The 20,548-nt window shown below is 38.3% G+C and overlaps 1 protein-coding gene across 1 annotated transcript; it reads left to right on the top strand.

Moving 5' to 3' along the window:
• Positions 1 to 1,788: 1,788 nt before the first annotated feature.
• Positions 1,789 to 19,598, top strand: si:dkey-103i16.6 (uncharacterized protein LOC557125 homolog). The gene is made up of 8 exons (XM_041795366.1): positions 1,789 to 2,022; positions 13,278 to 13,494; positions 15,454 to 15,669; positions 15,852 to 16,084; positions 17,146 to 17,246; positions 17,352 to 17,513; positions 17,676 to 17,888; positions 19,005 to 19,598. The coding sequence occupies exons 2-8, from the start codon at positions 13,286 to 13,288 to the stop codon at positions 19,185 to 19,187; spliced, it is 1,317 nt and encodes a 438-aa protein (XP_041651300.1). The 5' UTR covers positions 1,789 to 2,022; positions 13,278 to 13,285; the 3' UTR covers positions 19,188 to 19,598.
• Positions 19,599 to 20,548: the final 950 nt, after the last annotated feature.

Below are 20,548 nucleotides of genomic sequence, written 5' to 3' on the forward strand. Positions count from 1 at the left end.
GATGTTCCATTTCTGTCAACCTGAATGCTAGCTAGCAGGCTGACAGGAAGAGGCGCTTAGTGGGCGGGCTGTTAGGTTGATCCAAAGTTCAGTTGAGACCACTATTTCAACATGGAAGCCTCCACGGATTGGCTTCAAGAGCCGTTTTAGTCCGCCTATTGTAAGCAGACGACTGACGTCACACAGAGTTTGTCCAATTCTTTCTACAGTCTATGGTCTTAAGTACTGCCTTCAGGCAAAGAACAGCTTTGCTAATGTTAGCAAAGACTCTAACAACAACACGGGATCAAGCCATGGTCATACCACTCTCCTTAGCTAATTCAGGACAGTTATCTTCTTAAGCTGCTCAGAAAAATGCTGAAAAGTGCTCCAAAACTTTGAACAAGTCCTGTTTGTTAACAATATTAATACAGTGTAGAAATCTGCGGCGAAATTAGCAAAACTGAATATAATATAATATAATATGATGCATTCAGGTAACCTAAGTAAATTAGATGACTATGTTATGATGTGCTCAAGTGTTACAAAAAAAATGGGAAAATTTAGTTTTTGATGAGAAACTTCAATAAATACAGTTGTGAATATGTGTTTATATTTGAGGGATATACAATAGATGTGACAGACAGAATCATAGCTTTTTAACTGAAGCACTACTCAGCTAAGACCACTTGTAGATTAAATATTTGCCTTTATTCTGTCTTTCCACCAAACTATAGAAAGTATTAATAGTGGTATCGATAAGGACTCAGATCAGCTCTTTCAATGTGCTGTTCATAGAATTAGAAGAATAAAAAGATATCTAAAAACATAAAAATATGAAGAAAGAAGCATGAAGAAATTACTTAAATAGAAGCTGTCAGACAAAGTGAAGTAGGCTACAAGATCTCAGAAAGAAACACATCATGCTACGATCCGATGAAATTCAAGAACAAATGAGAAACAAAGTGATTGAAATCTATCAGTCTGGAAAAGGTTACAAAGCCATTTGCAAGGCTTTGGGACCCCAGCAAACCACAGTCAGAGGGGGCAAATACTTTTTCACAGCACTGTGTATGAAATGAGAATAAAAGATAATGAAAGGTAATAAACATTACAGTCCATTAAATCGCCAGTACATTTACAATTTGCATTATTTATCATACATTGCACAGAGAGCATTTTGGCCTATTATACTACTGTAAAACACAATTGATGGCTCTTGTTTGACATGGAGGCTTTTATTTTGAAATGCTCACCTTTCCCAATGAGTCACATGATTTCCTTTTCCTCAAGTATTTCATTAAATGAGGTGCAGTGGTGTTATCAGTCTATTCCAGTTTATGGTTCAGGTGAACCATGTCAATGTCCCTTCAGATGACCCCTCCCAGACAAGAAATGTGCTATAGTGAAATAATAATAAAGATAAAAATGATAATAATAATTAATTTAATAAAAAATAAGAGGTTGCTTTTAGTTTGGTCATGTTTGAAATGTAAAAATTATAGTTTTTAGTCAATTTACAAACAGCCCGAATCTTTAAGGTGAGGCAATAACAACAGGATATGTTATTATTTTAGTGTATTTAGTCATTGATTATTTACAATTTAAATTTACTGTGATGGACTTATAGGCACAGCGCAGTCGTATTTTATGTACTTACAGATAACCTTTGCACCTTGTCTTTTATCGACTTTCTAAATAATAAGAAATTTATGAATGACATTGAGGGTTGAGAGCGGAAATGCAGCACCACGTGACTCCAACTCAGTTTCCCGCCTGTATTCGTAATGACTAATTTAGGACCCGGAAACTGCAGCAGAGTGGGAGCTCTCTCGCTACAAATGTAACAGTCGTGGCTGCGTGAAGATAAACAGCCCTCACTTAAGAAGAAGACACGTTTACTTCCTCTTCAGCACAGGTGGACCTGACTACAGCGGCCTGTGGATAAATGCAAACGCTTAACGTTTAACAGCAGTCTCCTTCTGCATGTGCACATCACCTGCCTCCTGTCCTGCATTCAAAAGGTTCGCCGTCTGGAGAGAGGTACCGAATGACAGAGCTGTTTACACTAACAATAGCATTGATATTTCTGGCAGCAGACGGGAAGAGAGGGAAATGGAAGAACAGCAGTAACAATGTATTTCTGCAGAGTGGAGCTATGTTACTTTACAGCTGCTGCAATGAAAATGTTTGGCTAAAGTCCAGTTTTACTGTCCCAGCACCGAGTTTCACACGGAGTCTGATACTATCACATAGCAAAACCAGTATAAGTCGGAAATCAAAAGGCTGTTTTCTGAAGGAAAGCCTCAAATGACGAGAGAAGGACTATTAGGAAAAATCGTTCTTTGATTGTTATATTTTATTTCTAGGGAAAGAAATATTCATGCACTTAAAAAATACACTTTTATAAAGCCATTTCGATGGATGTAGTAATTGTCACATCTAGCCGATGTATCTTTGTTTTAAAATAAGATCAATACATATACAAAACCACAGCTTGCTTCGTAATCAGACTTAACAGCATTGCAAGGAAGCACTTTTATCATATAGAGACAGTTAAAAAAACCTAGGAAAATCAAAGTATCAAAATAATAACAACCTTTATATCTGATAATCAGAAACATCAAATCACTTTCACCAACTTAAGGCACCCTTTTTTCCATTCAATAACTATCCACAACTCTTCATGCTGATAGGGTTTCACAGCATATTAATATTGGCAGATATTTTCCCAAAATGTTGATTATTGGTATCAGCAGATCTGAAGATTTTCTCTTGGCATACACAATGCTGGGTTTTTGCCTATGTCTCATATGCTGAAAATTGCAGAATATTTTCTATCCAATACCAATACTGATACTGAAAAGCAGTTCAGACCTAAAACATCCCACTTTATTATCCTCAATTTAAAAGTTAAACTGAACAAATTAACATATTTATCTTCTTTAAACACACTTTAAAGTCTAAATAATGATTATGAATAAAGAAAAGACTTAAGCTGAAGTAAGTCTGTTGGTCCAGCCTAAAACTCCACAATGTTTTTGTTCATACAGCCAATATTTACCCCTGATACAGGCAGATTTTTAAAGCCAAACTATCAGTGGTAAATACTGGCATACATTTTCATACATGCAATACCGATAATTCACTTTTTAAGCTAATATCTGCCAATAACTATTTCACACCGATTACATCATTCATCGCTAAATTCCACAGCTTTTTACAAATGATATATCAGCTGTGAATATTGTTTTATATCAGCTCTAAATATGCTATACAAATAAGTTTGTAATAGTTATTTAATTTTTCCTCGTGGTCTGCTGTCATTAAGACCTCTTCTGTCTTTGCTTTAGACAGCAGATCAGGTGCGGTGAAAATCCTAATGCATGTTTTTCATGTGTAAATGTTTACTAACATACAGGCTTAACCAGTTTTCAGAAAAGTACTCAATTACTTATAGATTTTAAAGTAATAGTAGAGACACCTAAGTAAAGAAAAACATTGCTAGAAGTCCTCCATTTTCAAATTTACCTTAGCCAAAATACAAAAGTATAAACATCAAAATAAATCTAATACCATAAGGAATGACTGAAAAAGAATGTTCAATTCAGAATATATAAATAAACTAGAAAAGCACTCAGAGAGCGTAGACCTCTGCCATTAGCCCTATCTCCCAATAGTACAGAATCCTTTAAAACATTCCTGGATCCAGACGGTGATCTGGATCAGTCCCAAGATCTAATCAGTTCTTCCTTATGCTATTTCTGACATGTCCTGAAAACTTCATGAAAATCCATTCATAACTTTTTGAGTTATGTTGCTAAGAAACTAACAAACCCTGCTGATCACATAACCTCCTTGGCGGAAGTAATCATTATTGGATTATATTATAGTATTGATTAAGTACAAATTACATCTTTTGTATACTGCTGCCTGTAAGTGTTGGGAAATATGCATATATGTTTACTTAATTTTAGGTTATGTCAGTTATGATAATATACAATAATTCAGTTATGTAAACTTTGTTGAAGTAATCTGAATTTAGAAAGTTACTAGTTGAGTAACAACTGCACTTTTCAAATAATTTAACATAGTGTAAGAACAGAAGTTATTTTTCCTCTGAAATGTTATAAGAAAGGTCAACTTAAACGGCAGAAAATGGCTTGGTACACAGAACTACACAGAACGAACCATAATAACACAGCTATCTCATAAGCCAGTATAAGTGAGCACAGTGTGGATGCTGATGGGTTTCATGTGCAGTGAGGTAAAGTTGCCAACAGGTGGCAGCATAGCGTCATCTTGGCTTATCCTCAGCACAGGGGTTCCCAGTCTTCTTTCCTCTAGAGCCCACTAGTGCTGGAAAGTTAAAGCAGTTTCAGTGACTGTTTAGGCTTTCAGTGATAATGAAAACAAAATAATTGAGATGAAACAATGAATGTGCCCCATGCTGTGTTATAATAGTTTTGTCTTTATTTTGTCACATGTGGTGAATATTTCAGCCAGTAAATGTGTTTCATAATCTTTATCTTAAAATCAATGGAAATAATCTGTGATGTTGATCGTTTGCCATAATCAAGGCAGCCTTAGAGCCCACTCTCCTTGTATGTAGTAAAAGTGGAACCCCCCTCCCCATGCCCCCCCTGAAAGGGATGTTTTGAAAAATGGACAACATTTGATTGTTTTCACTGAAAGAAAACACATCAGAAATTGCCTCCCTACCTCTTCTGACCTACAGGGTTTTGCTCTAACTATCCAGTAAATATATTGTCATGATTTTAGTTATGAAATAATTCAGCTTCTGTGGAGCGATAGAAAAGTTTGAGACGCCCAACAACTTTTTTAGCTACCAGGCTAGCTCGGTTAAAAACAGGTAGAAGTAGGCAGTTTTGCTCAGTTGGTAGAGCAGGCGCCCTCATATATAGAGGCTATACACACTGGTTGCAGTATTGATTCCAGGTCTTGGCGCTGTTTGGTGCATGTCCTCCCTGACTCTCTCCCCATGTTTCCTGTCGCTCTTGAGCTGTCCTGTCTGAATAAAAAGAATGGTCATAAAATTATCTGTTAAAAAACATGAAGACTTGGGCTTGTATTATAACTAACATTTAACAAGTAAACAACATTTTGATACAGCGTATAGGCAAAGTAGAATGCCATGCAGAAATCTTGACCGGCCCAGTGAGTGAAATGTGTAATTTTGAGCTTTTTTTTGCTGCTGTACAACCATTAAGTCAATACATATAAGAGATTTAAAATGGTTATGAAACAGACTGGTAATAATATGATAATCTAAAAAAGCATACGAGACCATCAGCAATAAGATTTCTAAGTTTTGCTTTCTAAGAGACAGAATGTGCTGTTCACAAACAATCATTTCCTCACAGGAGTTTTAAAGCTGATGATTTTCAAAACAAGCTGTTTTGACTTGTTCTGTCTCAGGCCTCATCCTGCCTTTTTAACATTTTTATTACAGGGATTGGTCCTTTTTTAAGTCTATGTTTTGAGTCCTTGTCCTCTTTAGAATATTCTCCTCGGCCACACAAATAACATCAACATCAGCAGAGAAGTTCCAGGATGAGAGGAGAAGAGCTCGGCTCCTCTTCCTCTGCGGTGTGAGCAAACGATATACAAACACCAATTAGGACTGGCTGCTTTGTGTCAACAGGCAGTGCAACAAAGATGCTACACACAGCGATATGTCATTAGTGAGCAGGTGGGGACTGAGGGCTGAGAACTGTTGCCTCTCCAACTAAGTAATGAAGAGGTTTCCATGACAACCTGGCTGCCCATCGCCATCCCTGTGTGTGACGGGCAGCCGAGATCAAAGTCTGCTGTCCTCAATTCTGCTGTGAGTGGAGGGTTAAATGGTGGGGTTGTAGGGGAAAAGCCCCTCATTAAACTTAACCATATCTGCTTTAAGACACCACTGACTGTTACTCCAGCAGACCGCTGCTGTGAGCCTTAAACCAGGATCTGATGAAGGATTTAAGTATTATAGCATTGGACCACCAAACTGAACCATCAGTAAAGTTATGTTAACATCACCGATCAATTCATTAAGTATACATTTTCAACTGCTCATTATCTCAAACATCTGATCAGCCAATCACACGGCAGAAACCAGTGCATTTAGGCCTGTAGACACGGTCAAGGTGATCAGTTGAAGGTCAGACTGAGCATCAGGATGGAGAAGAGAGGTGATTAAGGGACTTTGAGCGGGCTTGTTGGTGTCCTGACATGCCTTTATGTTGTTTACACCAGATCCTGACCCTACCATTCAAATATTGCAGCAGAAAAAAAAGACTGATAAGAGCAGGCGACATTTTTCCAATCTTCTATTGTCCAATTTTGGTGAACCTGTGTGAACGGTATTCTCAGTGTCCTGTTGTTAAGTGGCAGGAGTGAGTCTTCTGATGCTGTAGCTCATCTTCTTCAAGGTTCAACATACTTCTGCATACGTTGGTTGTAAGGAGTAGTGATTTTAATTCATGTTTTGTACTGTTCTGGCTGTTCTCCTGTGACTTCTGCCATCAACAGTGCATTTTTGCCCAAAGAACTGCTACTCTCAGGATTTTCTCTTTTTTTGGATAATTTTCTGTAAACACTAGAGATGTTTGTGCATTAAAAATCGTGTTGGATCAGCTGTTTCTGAAATATTCCCGATTCCCCGTTCTTCCCCATTCTGATGCTCGAGTTAAACTTCAGAGGGTCGTCTCTTGATCATGTCTGCAGGTAACCTTACAAAGCAGACTGATATTTCCGTGTTTCTCACTGGCAAATCCATCTTGCAAAGCTCCCATCCAAACAGTTTCAGTCCAGTGTGAAAGTGACAGGACCAATTAGCGACGAGGGGCAGTACTTTCAGGTGCGGCCGAGTCGTGAGGTAAGCAAGCAGCAACTATAGACTGTAGGAAGAATTGGACAATCTCTTTGTGATGTCAGTCGTCTGCTTACAATAGGCAGACTCAAACAGCTCTTGAAGTCAATCCGCAGAGGCTTCCATACTGAAATCATGGTCTCAACCGAACTTTGGATCAACCTAACAGCCCACCTACTAAGCACTTTGACCCCCCAGGGGGGGCACCAAAGATCTCAAGGGGGGGCACAAGGCCTTGTCTGCTTTGAGGCTGCCAAAAATAGATTTGCAAATATTGACTAAAACCATGATAAAACTGTTATCAAGCAGTTCATGCAAAGGTCTTTAGATAATAAAATCAATCGTAGGCCTCTTTTTAGGGTTTTATCAGCGAAACAATTCAAATCTTTGTTCATTTTTGGCGTCAGTGTGTCACTTTTTCTTCTCTCCTGGGTCCTGGGGGGGCTCCGCTTTTCTTAGGTGCATGTAGGGGGGGCTCCGAGGAAAAATGGTTGGGAAACACTGATCTAAACAATTGTGGTACAAAAAAAAATCAGCCCCCCTACAGTGAGAGCACATGAAGATATTGGCTAATGAGACACGTTGGTTTATTTCCAGTTTATTTCTAGTGTCAAAACCGGCTGTTTAACAGGTGTCCAGACAGGACTTCCAGTGATCCTGCAGCCAGCCTCAAGTGGACACTCGTTGTATTGCAATTTTTTGCACTTTGCGGGTTTTTCTTTTCCTGAAAAGTGGTAACCTTGGAGATATCAGCCTAAAAAAGTCTCCAAACAGGCCTGGGCTGTTTTTAAATAAAATCAAACAGGGTGTTTTAATGATTCTTTCACCTGATGAGCATTTTCCCTTTGATAGAGCTGTTTAAAAACCGTGCTCACTACTGGCAGATTTAAAAAAAAAAAAAAAAAAACTATACATTTTAATTTAGTTTTTTTACTTATTCCAGACTGACTCTTACTTGTTTTGGCTTTTGCTCTCAGCCTGTAGTGTTGTAAATGGATTATCCTGACTGTTTGGGGGGTAACGGTGAGCACTGAGGTGTGCCCAGTGTTGTAGGGCAGCTCTAATTAGATAACTGTAACCCTCATATGAGCAGCGACACTGCTGGTGGTCCCGTACTGGGACACTCTGGGCTTGGCTTTTTGACTGTGGAGAGCAGCGGGAACAAGCACAGTGAAAGGCATTACAGGGTGAGGGGGGTCTCTTAAATCCCTTTTAAGCCTTTTGTCATTTATACAGGGATTTATTTATCATTAATGAATACTAACAGCACAATTTGGTCAGATAAAAAAATTGACATTTTCAAAATAAAATTGATCTTTGATTAAAAATAGTCACCTTTGACATATATGATCTTACTTTTAATATAAATTCAAAAAATCAACTCAATCAACCAGTTTGAAGTTGTTGCTGAAGTCTCATAAATTTCACGCTCTAGAGCATCACTACTATGTTATAATTTTTCTTGTTCAGTAAATGAATGATAACTGAGGGGGTTCTTTATCTGTTGTATTAATTCATCTGATTTTACTCTTATTTTCTTAATTTAGTTAATTTCAGATGAATCAGTCTGTCAGCCTGACTTTCCTGTAAACAGTAACTTTTGGAGATTTGACTGGACTTTTCCCATCATGTACAGCTTCACTCCACTGTCTGTGTGAGACCTTAATAACTGTGCTGCTGATTTATTGCCTGTACACAGCAGTATCCTTTTTTTTTTTTTTTTTTTTTTCCTTTTTAAAGAGAGGTTCCCGGACAAAAGTGGAGACCGTCGCTCCCTCTCCCTCCTGTTGTTTTTAATAGTTCCTTAGGATGTGCAGGGAAAAGCACTGAGGTAATTGGGGGAGACGGGGGCCGCAACCTTTAAGAAGGCAAAGTGAAATGAATGAATTCTAAAAGGAAAGTTTGGGGAGTGTGAGGGTTTTAAGATGGCTTTGTTGAAGCTTTTATGAAATTAGATTTAAATAGGCTACAGTTTAAGCTTGGTAGGGATGAACTTAGGCCTGGGTGATATGGCCTAAAAATTGATTCCCTGATGTTTTTTTTTTTAAATTTGATATATGATTTTAAACATTTTTTCCTATCCTTGTTTAAAAAACAAACACAAATGACCAAAAACAGAAAAGCATGTTTTTCTTTTATTTTATGAATTAAATGTAAAAAATACCTGAATAACTGAATTTTCCTCTTGAGTAAGAGCAAGCTGTAATTTGGTCTCAAAAATACACCTTTTAACTGCAAGGAGAGTTTACATCAACACAGAAAGGCTGTAATTATTTGCAGAAACCTGTGATGGCATACAGAATTCATGTTTGAGCATAACATGAAAAGAATGTTTTTATTTTTTTTCATTTCTGTATGTTCCATATTGTGTTAACGCTCCTATAGTTTTAGGTTTCACTTCTACAGTGCTGAGGTGAGTCAAGCTGTAATTGACTACACCTTATTTCCCATTGGGGATGGTCACAGTAAAAGCCCTTAATAAATAACAATAGCTACAGACTTTTATTGTGAAGGAATTTTTGAAAGTAGCATTTTTATCATTGTTCAGCTAAGTTTCTGCAACGCTACTGGCGACTTTCTGCAAAGTGCAGTGTTTACAGCTGCATCTCTTCATACGTCCCTGTCCCATTTAACATCACAGCTCGCTTCTAGGACTGAGCATGGACTTTTTAAGCCAGTCAGGAGTTTAAACACATTTCAAACTGCTGTTTAAGTGGAATCACTGCAGCGCTGAGCTAAAAACAAACCATGGCAACCCAGTTTGTGTTAAAGCCCCAGACAGGCCGACAGATAAGCTCTGCAAAGTGAACATGGTCCTTATTATTATAGACATTAAACTAAGAGAGGGAATAAAGAAAATGCACTTAATTGATTTACCATTTGTACCTGGAATGTAAATGGACTAAAAGAAGGTGTTTAAAAAAAAAAAAGGTTCTGGGTCATCTAAGAAAAGGTCTCATCAGATGTTATCTTTCTGTAAGAACTTCACTTTAAAACTGGTGAAATACAACATCTTAAGAGACAATGGGTTGGAGAAGTTTTTGAGTCCACTTTTACATCCTGTAGCGGAGAAGTTGGGATACTAATTAATAAAAAACATCCCCTTTAAATTAAATTCACAATATGCAGACCCAGAAGGTAGATACTTGGTCATAAAATGTGTCATTTTTGGAACTACATATACATTGATCAATATTTATTATCCACCCTTATCAGATGGATCATTTTTATGTAAAATACAGAAGATACTTGATATGTCTCCTACAGGAATCATTATATTAGGAGGCGATGTGACTGAATAATATCTTTTAGTATAAAGGACAGTTCACATAATAAAAGGAAAGTACAACCACCCACACATCTAGTAGAATTTCTGTCAAACGAATTGCAGGATGTGTGGAGGGTAATGCATCCCAAGAATAAAGATTCTACCTTTTATTCCCATGCTCAAAAATCATACAGCCAAATAGATTACATTTTCCTATCTAGTAGAGGATTAGGAAGTGTTAACTTAACTAAAATTCACAATATAGTCATTTCAGATCATGCTGCAGTGACACGTCAAATGAACCAAAAACATTTAACCGATATGTAGAATTTCAGAATTACATTAAAAATCATATTTAGATATTCATGAATACAAATATTGACAACACTACAATTAAAGACAGACCTCAGATGGACATTATTTGGGATGCCTTTAAAGCGTATATTAGAGGAGTATCCTTTTCAGTAAAAAAGAAAAAAGAATTAGACAGAGAGATTGACTAAGTGGAAAAATCCATGGAATTTCTTTGGAATGTTCATAAAAAGACTAATTGCATCAGTGATTTAGAGACACTGCGAAAACTACAACTAGAATATGACAGTCTGTTACTTAAAAAAGTTCAGGATATTAAACAGAACACAAATAAACTGTCACATATATCTGCAAATAAGACGGAGAAACAGCTAAGCAATTTGGTCAAAAAATAGTAAGAAATATGGTAGTTCTAAAGGACAAACTCTCAAATAAGACAATAATGGATAATAAAATAAATGACAGATTAGTGGCAGTTACGTGGCTGCTTTTACTGCTAGAGCAAAACTTACTGCTGACTGGACTCAGAATAACTCATCTCTTTGCTAGCTAATGGCTGCGTCATGCCTTGCGTGGGCTCTACAGCTGAACGCACCCATTTAAAAACTGGTAATGACGGTGATGCAGAAGTCCAATCCGGGGCAGAATTTTCACAGTTGACAGTACTGATACTAGTTTACTGCCCAGTGCCCACCACTAGATTTCAGTGCTATTGACTGCTTTAAGTGTGTTTGATGGATGTAGTGGTCTTGTCAACTCCGTAGTGAGACACACTTCGCACAGGCCTAGATGAACTCTCATCTTTTGCAAAGAAAACTAGAGAAGCATGAATAATTGTGATTTTAAAACGTTTTATGAACCTTGTGCCGTGATACATATATTGCAAGATAAATTAATGGTATCATTAATCCCAGCAGGCCTAGCCTAAGAATCAGTTTTATCAATAAATTATATCTTTGGAGAGCTGAGGTTTTGAAAAATGAAAAACTATTTTTTTCTAAAACATTCTCTGCTGTTCCTCTCAGCTTTGCAAATTTGAGTACAGGTAAACTGGTTGGAAACACCTGGTCAAAATGAGAAACATCTGAGCGTTCCTCGTTGTGGATTGAACAAGTTTAAGAATTAATTTATTCCTAGGTCTATAAAGATCTTAAAGAGTAGCAAATAAGGCAGGAATGGCAATGAACTGGACTGTGATTTCTCCTGCAGTTTTCTAGTGGTGCTCTCAGGATTTAATAGTATTTATATTCTAGATTTTTTTTAGGGGAATTATTTATTGATACTAAATGTCTTATGTCAAAGTGTTTTTCATGTGTAATCTGCTGGTGTTGAGTATTGTCTATGGCTGTAGCATGGTGGAAGAGCCCAAGACAGATATCTTACTCTGAGACAATGAAGTCGATCTTATCTTGTAGGGATGCACAATATGATCAGTATGATATCAGTATTAGTAAATACTGGGTCCTAAAGTTCATTATTGGTATCAGCAGAAATGAACATTTCTGATTTTTCTATTTTGACTGTAAATACGGGCTATGTACAAATAATTTGTGGAGTTTTAGGTTGGAACAACTGAAGTCTTTTTCTTTGTTCATCCTCATTCCTTAAATCGGTGGTTCTCAACTGATCAGGCATCGAGACCCACCGCCACCTCTTTATGAGAAATCTTGACCTAAATTCCTCCAATGTTCAACAACTCATTCATTTATTTAATAAAAGAAAGACAAGTTTGGACCCTAAATGGAACAAAGCATGATTGAACAAAGAGATGTGATACTGTAGGAGAAACATGTTTTAAAAGCAATGCTAAAGCATTTTTAATTTCTTCATCCACTTGTGATTGCTCTTTGGATCAATAAACTTGTTACTAATACCCTCGTTCTCTCTACTACTCCTACTACTACTATTTTAAGGTCACACAGCCTTAATTAGCAGTTACTATTTTATCCTAATCTTTATTTGAAGAATAATTCACAGTTTTTTCTATATTATCTCATGACTTTGTTTTCTGCTATTTTCCTTGGCTGGTGACCCCTCGCTCTCCTCCCCTCGTGTCCCTCCGGAGGGCGATAAGATGCTGCTGGACAGAAGCTTGTCTTATCTCCCTGCTGCCCTCTAAAACAGTCATGTTTTATGGGTTGTAGCTCTTTTGTCTCCTCGTTGGCTCCCTGATCACTCACACTCATTCCTCATGGAAGTTGTTAGAGGGCCGAGAATAGCTTTGGAAGAGGAGCCCCCTCCTCCTCCTCTCCCTTCTTCTTCTTCTCCTCCTCTGTTCCCTCTTTATTGAATCCCTCCTCCATATCATTTATCTCTGCACCCCCTTGTCCCTTTCTCCCTCATTTTGAAGGGGCCGTCAGGGGGCATCCTCTTTTCTTTCCCAGCTGGGTTTGTTGACACACAGTCAATCTACGGATCCCTTTCACCTCTGCCACCCCTCTTTTTTCACTTTCACCCCTCTTTACACTCTCCCCTCCGCTTTTCCTGAACAGTAAAGCTGCCACAGCTGTGGACTGTATTAGCATAGCTGCTGAGGGGCAGAGGAGGGGGTTGCTAAATATATTGCAGCCATTACCTTTTGTTCAACAGTCGACGGTTTTAAAACATTTCAGCTTCTCTGTGTGCAAAGAGAGCCAGAAGTAAAGGATGATTTCAGTGTAACAGCTTTTTAAATATGGGACACAGGAGATGGAGCAGTGTGGAAACAACTCAATAGCTAACTGGCCAAAAAAGAAGCAAAAATAGAAAATAGCACGCAATGAAGTCTGCATTTTCCACCCCAAACAAAGGAAAAACATAAGTGTTACAACAACTAATCCTTTTTTCTCTTGCTGACAACAGGTGTTGGAATGAACAAGTCCAGGTCCAGTTGGGATAAAGTCTCCCATACCCCAGTTAGCAGGATAACCCGCAGCTCCAGCACTCAGGCCCGACACGTTGGCCCAACAGAGAGCAAGGACCCGGGTCCAGGTACATATGGAAAACAAAGGAAGAAGCAGACAGACTCTGCTCTGGCCCAGGACCTGAGTCAAATGAGCGTGAGCGGCCAGGACGCTAGGTGAGGAGACATTACGTACACCATTTAAAAGAACATAGTTCAATTAGTTTAACATATCACATAACTGCATTAGCTCCAGTTATAAAATGATCTTTTTGTCAAAAAAGGAATTATGTCTTCTTATAAAAGTTTATCTGCAAATCATCATTTTAAAAGGTGGTCTTTTCTAATGCCCTGCCTACCTGTGATAAATAGCAGTTAAATGTTTTAAGGGATATTTCAGTATTTTTGAAACTGGTTGTATGAGGTACATGCCAATGGCATAGCCTCCAGTGATTTCAGTGTGAGTTGCCCCTTTGAGAAGTACCCGCCTCAGCATATTGTCATACCCTCATCAGCTGTCTGGGTCTGCGAGCTTTGACAAAGAAATGACAACAAACTTAGCTAAAACCACTTATTCCAGGGCCACTTCAACAGCTGACACAAAGTGTTCAGAAGGTAAACATTGGGCCAACTGTGACTTGTCTAATTATCAGCCATTATAATAATAAAACCACCAAAAATTTACTTGGATGGCAAATTTTCCCTTTTTTCATGTCTTCTGGTTGGGGTTTATTATTATTATGTTTTTTTCAATTTACTCTGATAAAATTGAAGAAGGTCCGTGAAACCAAGTAAGGCAGGGAGCTCTGGATGGAGAGTGATGCAGACTGCTGGCATCTGTGAGTTGCTATCCTCGATCAGAATTAACCTGAAGAAGTGTTGTGAAATCAGTAGCTTGGGCTCGCAGTTTGCACAGCTACACCACAAGGTAACTTGGGATCTCTCCTACAAACCAGTCTACTCTAAAGTTTCTCTCCTCTTTCTTTCTTCCCACCGAGTTTCCATCTGTAGAAGTTCCTCTGTATACTCTGGCTCATTATGATATCCCATCATATCCACAGTAAACAGCATGTAGCTGGTAGGTTAAGCTCTCATTGCAAAATAGTGCCAAACACAGAGGCTTTCTGGGGTGAAAAAAATAGCACTATAGCGTACAATTCATCCAGCGTTGTATTCCTTGCCAGTTTTTGCCTGAAACTTGGTGTATTACACGGAGAAAGTGTACCTGTCTGTAGCGCTGTATATGCTAGCTTCATTGCCAGAGTCTTCTTTAAGAGGCGATGCACACTGATATCACTGGAGGTTTATGCTACTACTATTGTACCTTATGCATCCAAACTTCCAAATTTACGACTTGTATAGAAATTTTCTAGTCTTATCACTCAAAATGCGACATACTGCATGTCACTTTTAACCATTTACACCAAATTAACACACGGATGACAGAGAAATGCTATGCAACATGCTGATAAATATCCCATTCATACCCATTCACACCTGTACCTTCAATCACCTTATGCTTGAGAGATGCCCCAAAAACACTTCATTTCTTTGTGTACCATTTGGCCAGAAAGTATAGCATTACATAAATCAATGATTAGAAGACAAAACATCAAGTAGATAAAAAATGTACATAAATGCAGTTCAAAGCCTATCAATTCAACTTATTGTATACATTTCATCATTCAAAAGAAATATGAATAAATGTCTCAATTCAAAAAATGCTACTTAATACAGAAGATATTTCTGCAAAAACTGTTTCCTGTTTATTACCTGATGTGAAACAAGACTTGAGACTAGGACTTCCCAGCTCTGCTATTAGCTCTGTGCAGCTGTGTAAAATGCTAACATCAGCATATTAATATATCAATGTTTATCAGCTTTAACATTTTAGCATCATATTTTAAATCACTGGCATTAGAACTCTTGCCTTGTTCATATGAGGACTTGTGAGGTTTATTTTTTAATTTTTCCTTCACCTTTTTTTTGTTTGTTTTCACAATGAGTGCCATAATCAGCATAAAAAAGTGTTTTTAAAAAGTGTGCTGCCGGCTTGTTGTGACTCTTGCTTTATAATCAGCTGCTTATTTATAGTGATGTTTTTTTTCTTGTGTTATTTCTTGACCTGCTCTTCAGGCAAGGAAAAATGTCCAAAGATGTTCGAAGTGCTCCGGTGCTGGCCTGTCCATCCTCTGAGTCCAGATCAGATCCATGTAAGCCATCTGCTGTAAAGTCCTCATCTCAGGGCGGTTTGGCCTCTGTGGCTCGGCTGGTGAAGCTCGGTCGCTGCAAGAAGGTGGTGGTTGTGGCTGGAGCAGGAATCAGCACCGCCAGTGGCATCCCAGACTTCAGGTCTGTTTCTCTCTAACATCATCTTTATCTTTTAACTCAGCTATCAAGTGGGACTGAACCTGTAAAATTTAAAGTTGAGAACTGTACAGTGAAGATAGTAGTAGTGTTTGTCACCTTTCTTTAAATATTTACCAAGTTTTACCAAAAAGCCCATTGAAGTTCTTGCGCATCTTTGTTTTCAGAACTCCAGGAACAGGTCTTTATGCCAACCTGGAAAAGTATGACATCCCATACCCAGAGGCTATTTTCAACATTGACTACTTCACCAACAACCCGCAGCCTTTTTTCTCTCTGGCAAAGGCTCTTTATCCCGGCAGCCACCGACCAAACTACATACACTACTTCATCCGCATGCTTCACCACAAAGGCCTGCTGCTCCGCATGTACACACAGAACATCGACGGACTGGAGAAGTGTAAGTGACAAGCTTTGACAAGCTGGACCTTCCAGACGCAGGTGTCTTTATACTGCAATCACTTGAGAGACATTTGCTGCACTCGGGTGATCTTTTCGCTAATTGTGAGACTACTAAAACCAGTTGACTGGACCTGTGTTTAATTGGGTCAGTCACTTTAAAGGGGGTGATTATTTACACAGTCACTTATACTTATTTTACCACCTTATATATTTATATTTAATTGACTTTTGAATTTACTTTGTAAAATCTGATTTCACTTTGATATTAAAGAGGGTTTTTTAATTTTTTGTCAAAACAGCCAAATTTATATTATTGACCTTAATTGATGTATAAAAACAATCAAGGGGGTGCATATTTTTTATACACAGTGTAAATAAACTCTGAGTTTCTCTGAGCATTTCAGCAAACCTGAGTCTTCTTGCGCATATTGAAGAGGTGGAGTGAGTTGTATATCTTTATATATATAAACCAGTCTGCTCTCAGTTCGTTAAATTTCAAAATCTGCTGGTGGCAAACTATTACATGGGATAAAAAAAAAAGTAACAGAAAAATCCAAACTCAAATCAGCACAGCCTCGGCTACATATACAGAAAAAAACTGTTAAATACAATCACACAGGGAATGGGTAAATTTATGATTTCAAAACAGAATGAAGTAAGGATAAATCTTAACTTTTGAATTGCAGATGAAATCAGTACTTGAACAGGCAAAAAGAGGATCGGTGCCATAAAATGATTCCTGAAAGCTTTTTATTGAGACTCTAGAAACACCTTGTTGCTCCTTCACTGTTTTTTAGATGACCTCTTTGTAGTTTCAGTCATAGAAACAAAGCCTGTTTGCCTTTTCAATGATGCGGGGACATTTTGAGTTAAATAGTTTTTATGCCCATCATCTGGAGATGAGCTGGATCTGTTCATAATTTTCCTTTCTCATGTGTTGGTAACATCTTGAAGATTTGACAGTCAACTGGCTCTTTGCTACCTTAACAATGTCATACATTCTTGTTGTCTTTCTTCTGGTCTTATTGTCAATATGCAACATGTAATCATTTTTTTCAGTGTGTGGCATCCCGGATGACAAACTTGTAGAAGCTCACGGTAGTTTTGCCACAGCTTCCTGTCACCTGTGCTACACTGCGTACCCTGTTGAAGATGCTAAGGTATATCTCTGACAGTTAAAAACCTTTCCCTGTAAAGACAGTTACTCTCTGCCTCCACTCTTCTCTATACACCTCAGTAATGCTTCCTTTATCTTTGTTTTGCAGCTTAAAATAATGAGCGACACCATTCCCATATGCTCATTCTGTGCTGCTACTGTCAAACCTGATGTGGTGTTTTTTGGAGAGGATCTTCCACAGAAATATTTCCTGCACACTAAAGACTTCCCTAAAGCAGACCTGCTTATTATCATGGGCACATCTTTACAGGTATCACTAACACATCTGTTTGTTTTTTTTTAAATAGGTTCATAGGACTAGTTGCAAGAAGTCAAACCTGCAGCTCGGTTTATTTAAACCATGATATTATTATTATCATTAGTACTATTTTTATTATTATTATGTTTTTTTTGTTTGTTTGTTTTTTTTCAGATTGAGCCATTTGCCAGCCTGGTGAACACAGTGCGCTCTACTGTGCCTCGTCTCCTCCTAAATCGACACGCTGTGGGTCCCTTTGAAAAGGTCCCTTTGCGCAGAGGAGACCACATGGAGCTGGGTGACCTGGCAGACACGGTGCGGAGGTTTGCTGAAATGCTTGGCTGGAATGATGAGATTGAAGAGCTGATGAGAAGTCAGGAGGCAGTGGTGGGTCCCCACTCAAACACCTTACGCTGCGATAAATTTATGTTAAATCCAGGGGAAAAGGTCTTGTCTATGCACTTTGTACGTGTATTACAGGAATTGTATTATTAGGGAAAAAAACAACTTTATTTTACAAAGCACAGACAACCTTGTCAAGACAGAAGCTTAAATGTCACATTAATGGGACGTGCATATAAATGATGTAGTAGTTAACTCCTCTGTATTTGTCAGACTCACAGCAGTGAAGGCTGGTCCAGTTGTAGCAGAGATTTCTTCCTTTTTTTTTATCTTACATTATTTTCCTAATAGAATTCTGTTTCATTACCACTAAGATATTAACTCCTTTTAAAGCTGGGTTAAGGTCTCATGTATGTCATACTAGAGGCTCCATCGTAGCATCAAGATGTTCTCACCCAGGCGATAACAAAGAGAGCAAAAATGGACAGTTTTGCCTATAAGCTACAGTACAAAACAATACAGTACCACACACTTGGGAGTTCCACTTGAACTACACTGTAAGGACAGAAGTATTTGGCTGCCTGACCATTACACCAACAGAGACTGTAATGACAAAGTATTCACAAACATTTACTTCAATCTGTAATTGGCCCTGCTTTTGCCGCTGTTATAGCCTCGACTCTTCTTGGAAGCCTTTCCATAAGATTTTGGAGTGTTTTTGTGGGAACATGTGCCCAATATGACAATATGATATGCTACATGGGGCCAGCAATGATAATAAAGCTCTCCAATAATTTCTACAACATGAGATCTATTACTAAACATTCATATCATGTTTGATCCTGATATCTGAGTAGCTGAAGAAAACAGTTGACTTTGAGAAGGATTAGGGAATTTATTCAGTGCATACTAGTTTCAGTTTCATGTCTTACTATGCTTCATCTTTTAACCTCTTTGTAACACCATCTGACAGTATCCTTCTCAGTTTATCCCACTGTTTTATGCTCGGGACAGTTGACTTCTGTCCATACTAAAAAAAAACATCCATATTGGTCACCTCTGATTCAGTAATTGCACAAGAATTAGGAGGAAAAATACATTGCCATATTGATATTTTGCTCCACCCCTGCATATGCTTATAGTTACTTTCCCTCTCTACAGAGCATCCCTCCTCTGATCAGCAGCCTTCCATCAGTGAGCGAAAACGCCCCTTTGCAGAGCAGAGGAACTTCTGAGACGAGCAGGTCTAGACCAGGGGCTCATAGAGCAGCTAGCAGTGACAGCGAGGGCACAGACTCAGAGACGGACAGCAAGAGCTCTGTGTCATCCAGCCGCAGCAACTGACAACGAACGTTTCATAAACCACAGGAAATGTTCCAAGTCTCCTACCTTCACACCAAGGCTGTTCTCCTGTTAACCATGTGGAGTTTTTGTCACCTTATATATGGTTGTAGGTGTGTGGTTGACCGGTTGTGGATGTTGAAGATAAAGTTGCATGAGATGTCTTATCTCTTTATGTTGAAGTCACAGTATGAGTCATGTTCATGCCATGTTGATACTTTAACCTAAGGCTCCTTTCACAGTTAAATGGGCATAAAGCACTTAGTAGAGGCAGGGTCCACCCAAAACACTAGAAAGTAAATATGTACCCTGTAAAATATGTTTCTGCAGATGATTTATACGTCAGTAAACGTATTGTTTTATATCTGCACAACACATTGTTTTAAACAGTATTTAATAAAAGTATTGAGTCATTTTTATCTCCTTTTTTTACTTTTCACACATACAGTATGGAACAAAATGTGACAAATGTACTTGATCTCCATTTTTATTTCAGAGAAAGCTTCACTAAATAAAACACGGTGTGTGCTATAAACAGTGAAGTGTGCAAAAGGGACAAAACAAGACATATTCTCTCCAAACAGAGAAGTAAGCAACATGCATCTGATTTATGATTATTGGAGAAAACAGGCATTCACGCAGGTAAACTAGCTAAGAGCTGCAGGACAAATCAAAGGTAAAAAACCTGAAGACACAAGTGGACAAACATAAAAAATGGCAGATTACTATCAACATTTTGTCAGTTATACCTTGGCCTTAGCACTGAAGTTGTTCTTGAGGCTTGTGGTGAAACCACCTCAGTAAGACACTTGATGTGACACATCTGTATATCCAACCAACTCATGGCTCGCCATGTGGGAAAGGAAAGGCGTTTCAGAGAGATGATTAAGACAGGAGAAGTTCTTTTTTTTTTTCTCTCTACTGATCTGGATTATCCATGTGAGCAGGGAGTAGGAATGACTCAGATCAGGTTTAAAGTCTGCTTCAATATTAAACAAGTGTGTGTGAAATAGTATTAAAAATTCTTTAAAGTAGTGGTTCTCAACTGGTCTACCCTCAGGGCCACCACTCCCTCTCAGTTTAGAACTTACAACCCAATTTTCTGCAAATCACATGTATTTCATGAAAAATGTTGCAGTTTAGACCTCAGATGGAAAAAAGGGTGACTGAACAAAGAACAGAGAAGAACATCTTTGTTATTGAGATGAGTGGAGATCTCCAGAAAACTAACTAAACTGACTCATTATGGCAAAATAAATTAAAAAAAAAAAAGATGCGGGTCCACTGAGGGCTTCCATACACTAGCCTCTTTGCCTGAACAGCTCTATCACCAACTTTTGGGTCCCGACCCACCAGTTGAGAAC

This window comes from Cheilinus undulatus, linkage group 9 (assembly GCF_018320785.1).
Source record: "Cheilinus undulatus linkage group 9, ASM1832078v1, whole genome shotgun sequence".
NCBI classification, from domain to species: Eukaryota; Metazoa; Chordata; class Actinopteri; order Labriformes; family Labridae; genus Cheilinus; species Cheilinus undulatus.